The 11,273-nt window shown below is 55.4% G+C and overlaps 1 protein-coding gene and 1 non-coding gene across 2 annotated transcripts; both read right to left on the bottom strand.

The window, feature by feature from the left end:
- Positions 1–6,579: 6,579 nt before the first annotated feature.
- RPL18A (ribosomal protein L18a) lies at positions 6,580–10,123 on the bottom strand. Its single transcript, XM_010361432.2, has 5 exons — positions 10,023–10,123; positions 8,419–8,598; positions 7,678–7,807; positions 6,870–6,979; positions 6,580–6,725 (listed from the first exon to the last, which is right to left on the bottom strand). The coding sequence occupies exons 1-5, from the start codon at positions 10,038–10,040 to the stop codon at positions 6,633–6,635; spliced, it is 531 nt and encodes a 176-aa protein (XP_010359734.1). The 5' UTR covers positions 10,041–10,123; the 3' UTR covers positions 6,580–6,632.
- On the bottom strand, positions 7,180–7,312 carry LOC115899432. The gene has a single exon (XR_004059138.1). It is a non-coding gene; the product is annotated as a small nucleolar RNA SNORA68 (small nucleolar RNA).
- Positions 10,124–11,273: the final 1,150 nt, after the last annotated feature.

Below are 11,273 nucleotides of genomic sequence, written 5' to 3'. Positions count from 1 at the left end.
TGGCCTCCTCTGGCCTACCCTGCACTGGCCGCTCCAGCTGGGTCCAGCATTTCTCCACGCGTCCCCAGGTAACCCCCGGACAGTTCTCTTGATCCCTCTTCGCTGTGCAAGGTGGGCCTGTCCCTCCTCCCGGGGCTGTGACACTGCGGCTGCTACACGGGCACCTGTTGCCGGCTGGCGCGTACCTCCTGCCCTCGGCAGGAGAGTGCGTTGGGCACCAAATTCTCCTTCCACCCTGGTCAGGCATCCTCCTGGAAACCCGGTTGGAAAAGGGGAGATCTGGCCGGGCGCGGTGGCTGCCGCCTGTAATCCCAGCACTTTGGGGGGCCGAGGCGGAAGGATCTCTTGAGAGCCATTCAAGACCAGTCTGGCCAACATGGTGAAACCCCGTCTCTGCTAAAAATACAAAAATTAGCCGGGCGTGGTGGAGGGCGCCTGTAGTCCAGGAGGCTGAGGCGGGAGAATCGCTTGAACCTGGGAGGCGGAGGTTGCAGTGAGCCAAGATTTTGCCACGGCACTCCAGCCTGGCGACAGAGCGAGACTGTGTCTCAGTCAATCAATGAATCAATCAATGGGAGATCCCAGCGGGATCCCCTACTTGCAAAGCCCTGCCGACCAATGTGAACATATGCAAATTGTGCAAATACACGCAAATGGACCCCTTCTCTCCAGGGAAGTTCTGGGAAGGCATAGCTTCTCTTCTTCCCACCGTGGGGGCCCAGGCTGCGGCCAGAGGCCTGGGCTGAGGCGGGTTCATTGAGTGCATACTGTGTGCAGGGCCCTCCGCCAGGTGCTGGGGACACAGCATTATCCAAGTGGATGCACCCCAGGGTGGTGATGGCCCTAACCTCACCAGCAGATAAATACTAATTTCAGCCCAGCGCTGTGGCTCACACCTGTAATCCCAGCACTTTGAGAGGCTGAGGTGGGAGGATCACCAGAGCCCGGGAGGTGGAGGCTGCAGTGAGCAGTGATCACACCACTGAATTCCAGCCTGGATACAGGGCGAGCAGAGACAATCACGGGGTATCTTCTGGGCCTTCGTAAGGGGTGTAGATTTTATTCTGGGGGTGCTGGGGAACTCTAGGAGAGTTTGGAGCAGGTGAGGAGTCCGATGAGATTTCTAGATTCTGAAAAATGGGTCATATCCAAGTGGCGGGAGTGCGGTGGCTGCCAGGTGGGGAGAGGAGGGAGCATTTGGAAAGCACTTTGGAATTCCTAAGGAGGACTGGAGTGAGGGCCCCTGCAGAGTGGGCGGGACCATCTCCTGCCCTAGGGGAGGGAATTGTGAGCCTGGAGAGGAAAAGCAGCAGAGTGGGGAGAATCAGGTCGCACCTTCATTGACTGTGATTCCAATCATAGGAGCGGGCAGCAGGACCCCAGGATGTGAGTTGGGAAGGGCCTAAGGCCGCAGCAGACAATGTGAGCAGAATGTGCAGGAATGGGAGAATGGTGGCAGTGTTGGGGAGCTGTACCCCTCCCCTTGGTTCCCTGGGAGATGCAGCAGGGGTTGGGGTGAGAAGTTGTGAGCTGCTGTGACTGCAGCATGACCTGCTGGGTGGCCCTGGATATCAATTCTCCTTCTGCAAGCTAGGAGCCACAGTGGGACTTGAACCCACGCCATGGGGAGCCAGAATCTGTCCTTGAACTTCAACTCTGCACTCAACAAGTGCAAAAAGGCCAGTTTCAGTGGCTCATGCCTGTAATCTCAACACTTTGGGAGGCCAAGCCAGGAAGAAGGCTGGAGGCTAGGAGTTGGAGACCAGCCTGGGCAATATAGTGAGACCCCAACAGTACAATTTTTTTGTTTTTTTTTTTTTGTATTTTTAGTAGAGAAGGGGTTTCACCATGTTGGCCAGGCTGGTCTTGAACTCCTGACCTCACGTGATCCACCCGCCTCTGCCTCCCAAAGTGCTAGGATTACAGGTGTGAGCCACTGTGCCCAGCCAAAATTTTTTAAAAATTAGCTGAGTTTGGTGGTGTGCACCTGTGGTTCCAGCTACTAAGGAGGCTTAAGCAGAAGGATTGCTTGAGCTGGGGAGGTTGAGGCTGCAGTGAACAGTGATTGCGCCACTGCACTTTAACCTGGGCGACAGAGGGAGACTCTGTCTCTAAAAAAATAAATAAATGCAAACTATTTTTCCTTGTTGCTGCTGCTGTCTGTAAGATTCCATAATTCAACTGGGCACGGTGACTCACGCTTGTAATCCCAACACTTTGGGAGGCCCAGGCAGGTGGATCACCTGAGGTCAGGCGTTCAAGCCGATCCTGGCCAACATGATGAAACCCCATGTCTACTAAAAACACAAAAAACTAGCCAGGCATGGTGGCAGGCACGTGTGATCCCAGCTGCGCGGAAGGCTAAAGTAGGAGAATTGCTTGAACCCAAGAGGCAGAGGTTGCAGTGAGCCGAGATCGTGCCATTGCACTCCAGCCTGGGCAGCAAGAGTGAAACTCCATCTCAAAAAAAAAAAAAAAAAAAAAAATTCCGTAATTATAAGTCCTGATACTCAACTGTGAGTCTCAGATTCTGTGATTCTTATATAGTCTCTCTTGGTTGCAGGAACTGGGGCTGGGGTCTCTTGGGGTCCCTACTCGTCTGTCCTGCTTTGGCACTGCCCTTGTCCCCATTGGTTCTGACTCAGGAGTAGAGGTGCAGGGCGGGTCAGGGAGGGGAGGCTTTGAATGTCGCTCCCCCATGGATCACAGCCCTACCGAGGTGACACCTGGCACCTTGACAAGCCCAGGAATAAGACCCAGGAGCGCCTCGGCACCTGAGGAGGTGGGAGGAGTTCCTGGATTCCTGCCCTTGTTTATCCTTGGGTTAACTGGATGAGCCTGGGTAGGACCTGTCCCGCTCCAGACCCCAGCAGACATCCAGGCTCTCCCTGGCCGGCCTCTGCCTTATTGGCCCCACTTACAGCCATGCGAAATGACCCATTGCTGCCCAGCCCCAAGGCTTTCGCTCTGGTTGGTGTTGTACCTCCTCTCCTCAACAGCCAGGAGCAGTTCTTTTTTGTTTATTTTTGTATTTGTTTTTCTGAGGCAGGGGCTCACTCTGTTGCCCAGGCTGGAGTGCAGTGGAGAGGTTATGGCTCACTGCAACCTCAATCTTCTGGGCTCAAGTGATCCTCCTGCCTTGGACTCCCAAGTAGCTGGGCCTACGGGCGCACCACCACCACACCCAGCCTCTGCATGGGATTGTGACTGCTCTTTTCCCTCCTGAGAAAGAACCAGGGTCTGTCTATTCCTTCAAGCACCCACACTGGAATTAACACAGGCCCCTGCACAAAGTAGGGGCTCAAGGATGATTGAGGCTGCAACAAAGGGATGGTGTGTGTGGGGTGAGGGCGGGCGCGTGGAGTTTGGGTAGAGAATTGGGTATGACAGATGGGTGGATGGGAAAATGGATGGATGGATGGATGGATAGATGTATGTATGTATGTATGGACTGGTGGGTAGTTGGATGGGTGAATGGATGGATGGGTGGGTGGGTGAATGGATGGATGGATGGATGGATGGATGGATGGGTGGGTGGACTGAGTGGATGAATGGATGGACAGGTAGCTGGTTGGATGGTGGAGGAATGTGACTGAATGGAAGGATGGTGATTCACTGGGGGTGGGGGAATTCAGTGGTAGAGGAGCTTCTGGGCACATTTACGAGAGGCTGAGTAGATGGCAGGTTGGTGTTCTGTAAGTGCATTCATCCTCTGTCAATGGCTCCTCAACCATGTCTCAGCTGGTTGGAGCAGAGCTCTCCCAACTGGTTCCCAGGCTGCTGCCACGTGGTTGAAGCCCTGCAGGGGCTCCAAGGCACAGGGAGGGGACTGAGGTGGAGACGAGGGTGTGCAGTGAGCTTTGGTGGGGCCCTGAGCCTTCCATGCCTTCCACTCTCCTGATTTCTCATCCTCCAACTCACCTAATATCACCTCGCCTGCCCCGCAGCCTAAAGGGATCATCACCCTCACTGTATCCAGGAAGAAATGGCTCAGAGTGGGCAGGGACTTCCAGGCAGTTATCATGGCCCGAGTCCACAGTGCCACGCCCTGCTTCAGGCCCAGCTCAAGATAAGGTCACATCTTAACAGAGCAGCTCCATTATAGCCTAAGCAGGACTCATGTTTCCTCCCCGTATTCTAATCAAAGGGGTAGAAGGGTCAAGCCTTAGGGAGGGGGGCAGCATTGCACAGGGTCAGGTACCCGAGATCCTTCTCCCTCACTGCTCCTATGTGTTGCTTCTTCATGGTCCACAATGACTGCTGGAGCACCAGCCATCATGCCCACACACCAGCCAGACGCGTTCTTTCTTGGAAATGGCCCATCACTGCTGTATTTTTGTTTTGTTTGGTCTCGCCCTGTTGCCAGCCTGGAGTACAGTGGCACGATCGTGGTTCACTGCAGCCTCAACCTCCAGGCTCAAGTGGTTCTCACACCTCAGGCCCCCAAGTAGCTGGGACTACAGGTGTGCACTACAGCCAGCTAATGTTACTTGGTAAAGACAGGGTCTCGCAATGTCTACCAGTCTGGTCTCAAGTGATCCTCCTACCTCAGCCTTCCAAAGTGCTGACAGTCATGAGCCACACCTGGCCACTGCTATGGAGACCAGGAAATGTATTTTCTTTTCTGGGTGGCACTAAGTATGAAGATTCCCTCACGGAGAAAGGAGAGTTTGTACTAGAAACCACAAAAGATGAAATTCAGGCAAAATCTTGAAATTTCCAGTTATCACCCCCCCCACCCAATATACTCTGAGGAACATCAAAGGATATCCTGGGCCAGGCAGGGTGGCTCATGCCTGTAATCCCAGCACTTTGGAAGCCGTGGCGGGTAGATCACAAGGTCAGGAGTTCAAGACTAGCCTGGCCCACATGGTGAAACCCCATCTGTGCTAAAAATACAAAAAATTAGTCAGACATGGTGGCAGGCACCTGTAATTCTAGCTACTCTGGAGGCTGAGGCAGGAGAATCCCTTGAACCTGGGAAGCAGAGGTTGCAGTGAGCTGAGACCGTGCCACTGCACTCCAGCCTGGGAAACACAGTGAGAGTCCATCTCAAAAACAAAAGTAATTCTGGAAAAACATATGATTTTACCCAAGCTTTTGCCCACATATGTGAAGAGCTTTTACGAAATAAAAAAGGATACCATAGGAAAGTTGAGTCCCTCCTGGATACACTGGGTGACACACATGGCCCCTGCCCTCTCAGAACTAGTGGGGGATAGAAATCAAATATAGCCCAGTCCCGGGAACCCGGGACTGTTTCACAAACTCGAGTGAGTTTCACAAACTCACTGTTTCACAAACTCGAGTGAGGCCAGCCTGGGGGAAATCTGTGATATTCCAGGCAAGTGCAAAGGCCCTAGCGTGGGAAGGAACCAGTTGTTGGGGACCCATGGGGTTCTACGGTCTACAGGGCTGTCCCCAGGCCTGGGTCTTACCCAGATGGTTGCTTGTGTGCTGGCCCTGCCCAGGCTCTGGGTGCCTCTCAGGTGAGGCTGAAAGAGGCCTGGTTTCCTGGAAACCACACAGCAACTCCAGAGGTGAAGACTGTCCTTGCCCTGAGTGTGGTGGTGCCCCTGTAGTCCCAGCTACTTGGGAGGCTGAGGCAGGAGGATCACTTGAGCCCAGGAGGTCAAGGCTACAGTATGCCATGATCTCTCCACTGCACTCCAGTCAGGGTGACAGAGCAAGACCCTCTTTCAAAAAGCCGTAACTGCTACCTAGTCCTGGCTTCCTCCTGATCCTGGGCTCCCTGGGACAAAGGAGGGCCCCACAGGCTGCCCCCAGCAACTGCACAGCAGCACTTCCCACATCAGTGCGGAACCTGATGTTCAGATCAAGACGGCAAGTCCTAGAAGGGCTGCTGGCCCAGAACAGGGTTGCCCAAGGTCACACAACAAAGGATGGGTGGGGGCCTGAGCTCTTGGCTGTGTCTCAAGCTTCTCCAACGCCAGCTTAGCCTCCACCTGACAAGACGGACTCAGCCAGGATGGGATTAGTGTCATGCCTGGAATTTTCCAGGCCTGAAGCGGTTTCTTGGAGACAAGTACCTGTGGTGAGTCCTTGACCTCCTTGGGCAAGATTAGGGCGTCATCTAAGAGGCCCCCAACCAGCGAAAGAGAAAAACAGCCTCCAAGCAGCAGAGCGCGCCCCTTGGGTGCCCTCTTGTGTCTACTCTGAGAACTTTGGGGACTGAGGGGAATCCCTAGGGAGTGACTCCCAATCCCGCTATCTAGGGAGACTCTTCCTGGTCCAGACTCAGGCGGGAAGCCTCAGAGGCCTGTGTCTGACAAGGCAGCTAGGACAGATTTAGGGGCCCAGGACATACAGTACTCCTGCAACTAGTAGCCCAGGGATGAGCAGGGCTAAGAACTGACCAAGCAAGAGGGAGCTCAGGGGTGGGGGCTCCTGGAGGGCCCACTCCAGGAGAGGAGGATGTGAGAATTTGTTTGTTTGCACTGAAAACCCCTCCTAAGATAGAGAAACAGCAGCTCAGCTGCGCCCCAGGAGGTGACTGGGCCAGCCTCTCATAGCATCCCTTTGACCTCTGCCGAGTGTGCAAAGAAAACATGCGGTGAGCACCAGGTAATTCCTGAGTTTATTTGGGGCACACCCAGGCGAAGGCCCTGCACCTAAAAGAAGGTGTTGGGCCTCTTGGTGGTGAAGCGTGGCTTGTGCTGACGGCGCAGGACCCGGTGGGGCAGCGGGAACTTGATCTTGGAGTCCTGTGAGGAGGGGAGGCAGGTTGAGGGGTGTTGGAAGTCTCTTAACACCCCATCCTGTGGGGTCACTGAGGTGTAGCCGCCCCCCACTGGGCTCCTGCGTCAGAGCAGGTGCTTCCCTCCAGGGGAGTCCCCCAGGGCACTTACGTGGAACTGCTTGACAGCCGGCCGACGGCACTTGCTGGCTGCGATCTCCTCCACCTTCATGATTTGAATGGAGTGGGCCCGGGCGCGGTGCCGGGCGCCCATGTCTCGGTCTGTGGAAAGGAGGGGGGGCAGTGTAACGGTGTTGCCTGGGCTCTGGGCATTCAGCAAACCTCCTGCTTAGTGCCTGCCCAATGACCTGGCACATCCTGTTGGTCACAGCAACTGCCTGAGGGCTCAGGGCTCACGGGAAGGTGGTAGTGAGGAAGCGAGATAGCCCAAGGCCTGGGTCCCAGCAGGCACTGGCCACTAGAGTTGTAGAACCTCCAAATTCACTTTGAGGGGCACAGCCACAGCCCCCCAAAGGCGACGAGATCCGCTTGCTGTTTGCACCTCTGTTTAAACCACCGCTATAAGAAACAGTGATTCTTGGGTTTAGGTGCAATCAGGGAGGTGTGGGGGTCTCACAGACACTGGCGGGTGAGTGAGCCAGGGAAAAGGTGCCAGCTCCCAACAGTGGGCAGGGGTTGAACTCGGTTCTAAGTGGGTCCCAGAAAACAGTGGTGAAGCGGACCCCAGTCTAAACAAGGTGCAGACCCAAAATGGGAGTTTCCGGATGAGACGTGATTTACAACTGAGCCTGGCAGGGCTCTCAGAAAAGGGCATCTGGGGCCTGGGGCATCCTCTCGTCCTCCTGTGCCCCGCCACCAGCTCTGAGACTCTCCTGCCCTGGTAGCCTCTGGCATTTGCCCTGCCTCAGTGTGAGGGAATCAAGGAGCGTCTAAAGCCAGAGGCAGGAAGCACAGCTTACAGCACTGGGTGACAGCGCCCGCAGTGGTCAGGTCCCGGTATTCCCGGTACATGTTGTGGGTGCCGCTCCGGGAGTCATAGCGCAGCCAGATTCCGAAGTTCTTCACCCGCAGTGGGGACTTCTCAAACACCTGCCGAGGACAGGCCACAGGGAGAGGTGAGCCGGATCCGCCCTAGCCCCATCCTCCTGAACCCTCGGCCTCTAAAGCACACCCCAGCCTCCAGGCCTACTCTATGGCCAGACTGTTGTGCCTCAGTTTCCCAGCCCCATCCAGCTTCAGGAACCCTTGGGGAGCCTGCCAGGTAAGGGAACTTTCCACGCCAACAGCCTGAAGTCCAGGCTTCCACCAAGGACACCAACCCAGTCCAGATGCAGTCCCTGAACTCAGGTCTCCTGGGACCTGTCTGGGCTAAGTTAGCTACCACCCACTGACCGGATAGCCATCGTCTCTCCTCACTTGATAAACAGGGCCCAGAGAAGACAGCACCAACCAAGGTATCCCACCATGCCACCCACCCCCTTCCTGCATCCCTGGCTTTCTAATCAGGGAAATGGCACATAAGCTCTGCTCCAGTCCCGTGACCCAGAGAGAAACACGACCCATGGCTCTGATGTCTGATGTGCTGGGATTACAGGTATGAGCCACCGTGCCCGGTCCATGTCTAATTAATTCTTGAGATGCATTATGCCCCATGAGGCGCAAATCCACTCCAGACCCACATGGCCCCGGCCTCCCCATACCTGCCCACAGTAGACAATCTCCCCTGAAGACTTCTTCATCTTCTTTAACTGAGATACGAAGTACCAGAAGCGGGACTTGGCGACGACATGATTAGGCGCAAAGATTCGCATGCGGTAGAGGGGCGGTGTGTGGCATTTGGGGGTGGGCAGGCAGCGACCCACCACCTTGTACTCTCGTAGCTGAAAGGAAACAGGACTGAGATTAAGGCCAGCACACACACCTGGCAACTGTGGAGATTCACCTCACTTCCTTGCCTGCACCCGATGACCACAGATTCAGGCAGCAGGAGGCAGGGCCACCCCAGGGCCTCCATGTGGATTCCTGGTGTTTGTGGGTCACACTCCCCACCACAGCTTTATCCACAAAAAGAACTGAGGAGAGGGAGGTCGCCAGGGAGGATTAATTAAGTTGCCTGCCTCGCCTTTGCCTGGGCTAAGGGTTTCAGACCAGGAAAGCTGAGGCTTAGTTAGACCCACAGTCTCCTTTCTTCATGCTGCAGTCCTGAACTGCTTTGCAGTCCCCGTCAAACAGCTACTCTGCACCTCATAACATCCAGCCAACATCTTCTTTCACCCTGAAGCCCACAGGCAGTGACCAGTATGGGATCTCACAGCCCATTCCAGGCAGAACTAGGACAAGACCTCAGGTCTCTCCCCAGTCCTGGGATCCCTGCACTGTTGCCATGCGAGCTGCGGCTGCCTCCGTTTTCCCAACTCCAATACAAACGTTTGGCCCAGGGAAGGCTCCCGGTTTACAGATGCAGAGATGAGAATCTTTGGTCAAGTTCAGGCTCTGCTACATGGCACAAAGAAACCACCTTTGAAACTGACTCGTCAGCTTTTTACTAGTATCAATGAAAAACAGTCACAAATTATCGCAGACTGTTCCTACTTTTACTGTGAACCTGCCCCACCGGCCTCGGCACCACACGTTCAGGAAGCATCTGGGGCCCGGGGCATCCTCTCGTCTTCCTGTGCCCCGCCACCAGCTCTGAGACTCTCCTGCCCTGGTAGCCTCTGGCATTTGCCCCTGGCAATGGGGCCGGCCCCTTTAACAGCAAGGAAACTGAGGCTGGAGATCTGGACATAACACATCCACTCCATGGGAGTCCGGGTTCTCCTATCTCTGCGCCATAGCGCCGTGTGGTTCTATCCAGTACGTGTCACAGCGTTAAGCCTCACGCTCCCCGTTTCGGCTCATTGTCAGCAATTTTCATCTGCTTCTCACAGCCATTCCGGGAAAAAGAAAATACTACTGCTGCACCACCACGTCCACACTGCAGACAGGAAAACAGAAACTTGGCGGCTTGACGAAGTGCCGGGACTCGGGCCTCCACGCTGCGCGACTTATTCCTTCCTCCGGGAAGAAGACCCGGAATCCTTGGGCCCCCGCGATCCCTGAGCTGGCCCAGGCCACCCATCGCTCTCTCCACGCGGCGCCCACGACGGCCGCCATGTTGACTGCAACAAGAGAACGCGGCGCGCGGCCAAGCAGGACCCAGACAGGAGCGCGCGTCACCAACCCGACCCACGCCACCTCTGCAGACCCCCGATGGGGCCCGTGCCCCATCTCTTGGCCCCCTACCGCGCCGCGCTCGTCTTACTGTGCCAGAAGCCTTCATGGCGTTCTCTCCACTCTCGCCGCCACCAGCAAAAGGAAGTGCCCTCTTTCGCGGAGCCGTTCACCAGGCCTTCATTACCGGAAGATCCGCCCTCCCAATGCCGCACGCCCATTGGCTTCTCTGCCCCGCACTCAAAGCGACCCGCGTCTTCATTGGCTACGGATCCACCTACTACTCAAAGCTCGTCCTCTCTTCACAGCGAGACTTCGTTTCCCAGAAGGCAACGAGGCAAGTACCACCTGTTCCACCACGACCGTAACGGAGCGTCGGCGCGCGCGGCACGCCGGGAGTTGTAGGCACTCCGCCAGTCCCGGCTGCAACTAGGGGCGGCGGCGGGCGCCGCCGGCAGGATGCCTAAGCATTGAACTGGACCTCGGGTAGCTGCGGTGTTTACGGTGAGATGCCGATGCTTCACACTCTGGGCCTCGTCCTCCAGGGAGGTGTGTTACAGAGGTCTCCAGCCAGATACCTGAGGGTTCTCATCTGTAAAACTGGAATACAAATTATATGTTTTTCTCCTAGCGATGTTGCAGCACGAATATTGAGTAAGCGCTGGAATGCCGTTTTTATTTGGGGTCCGATTTGTGTTTCGTAGCAGGTGGGATTCAAACCCTGTCTGCCTGCCTCCAGTTCATAAAGAACCTGGGGGAGCAGGGGTTGGGGGAGAGCGCGCGGAGAGCGCGAGAATGGATCAAGATCCAGCCGCCCACTTTGAGGGGCTTGGACAGAAAGAAGCCCTCCTGGGGATGAGGACGGAGACCAGATATGAAAAAAGAAACAGCCGCAAACAAGTCCCTGATGACAAGGCTGTGAAGTAAAATTAAGAGGAAAGAGGCAGGAGGCTGAGGCATGAGAATAATTTGAACTCAGGAGCCAGAGGTTGCAGTGAGCCGAGATCGCGCCTTTGCACTCCAGCCTGGGCGACAGAGTAAGACTCTGTCTCAAAAAAAAAAAAAAAAAAAAAAAAAAAAAAAAAAAAGCCAGGTAGGTGCGGTGCCTCACGCCTGTAATCCCAGCACTTTCGGAGGCCATGATGGGTGGATCACGAGGTCAGGAGTTCAAGACCAGCCTGGCCAACATGACGAAACCCTGTCTCTACTAAAAATACAAAAATCAGCCAGGCGTGGTGGTGGGCGCCTGTAATCATAGCTACTCAGGAGGCTGAGGCAGGAGAATCGCTTGAACCTGGGAGATGGAGGTTGCAGTGAGCCGAGAGCACGCCATTGCACTCCA

Source organism: Rhinopithecus roxellana, chromosome 8, assembly GCF_007565055.1.
Source record: "Rhinopithecus roxellana isolate Shanxi Qingling chromosome 8, ASM756505v1, whole genome shotgun sequence".
NCBI lineage: Eukaryota > Metazoa > Chordata > Mammalia > Primates > Cercopithecidae > Rhinopithecus > Rhinopithecus roxellana.
This window is presented reverse-complemented; position numbering and strand designations above follow the sequence as displayed.

Bases quoted from the DNA above. Each gene is read 5' to 3' on its own strand.
- RPL18A (XM_010361432.2), bottom strand. The intron at 6,980-7,677 runs GTAAGCTGTGCT...TCCTTTCCACAG, and splicing joins GGGCGCTGTCACCCAGTGCT to ACCGAGACATGGGCGCCCGG. The intron at 6,726-6,869 runs GTAAGTGCCCTG...CCCTCCTCACAG, and splicing joins CGGCTGTCAAGCAGTTCCAC to GACTCCAAGATCAAGTTCCC.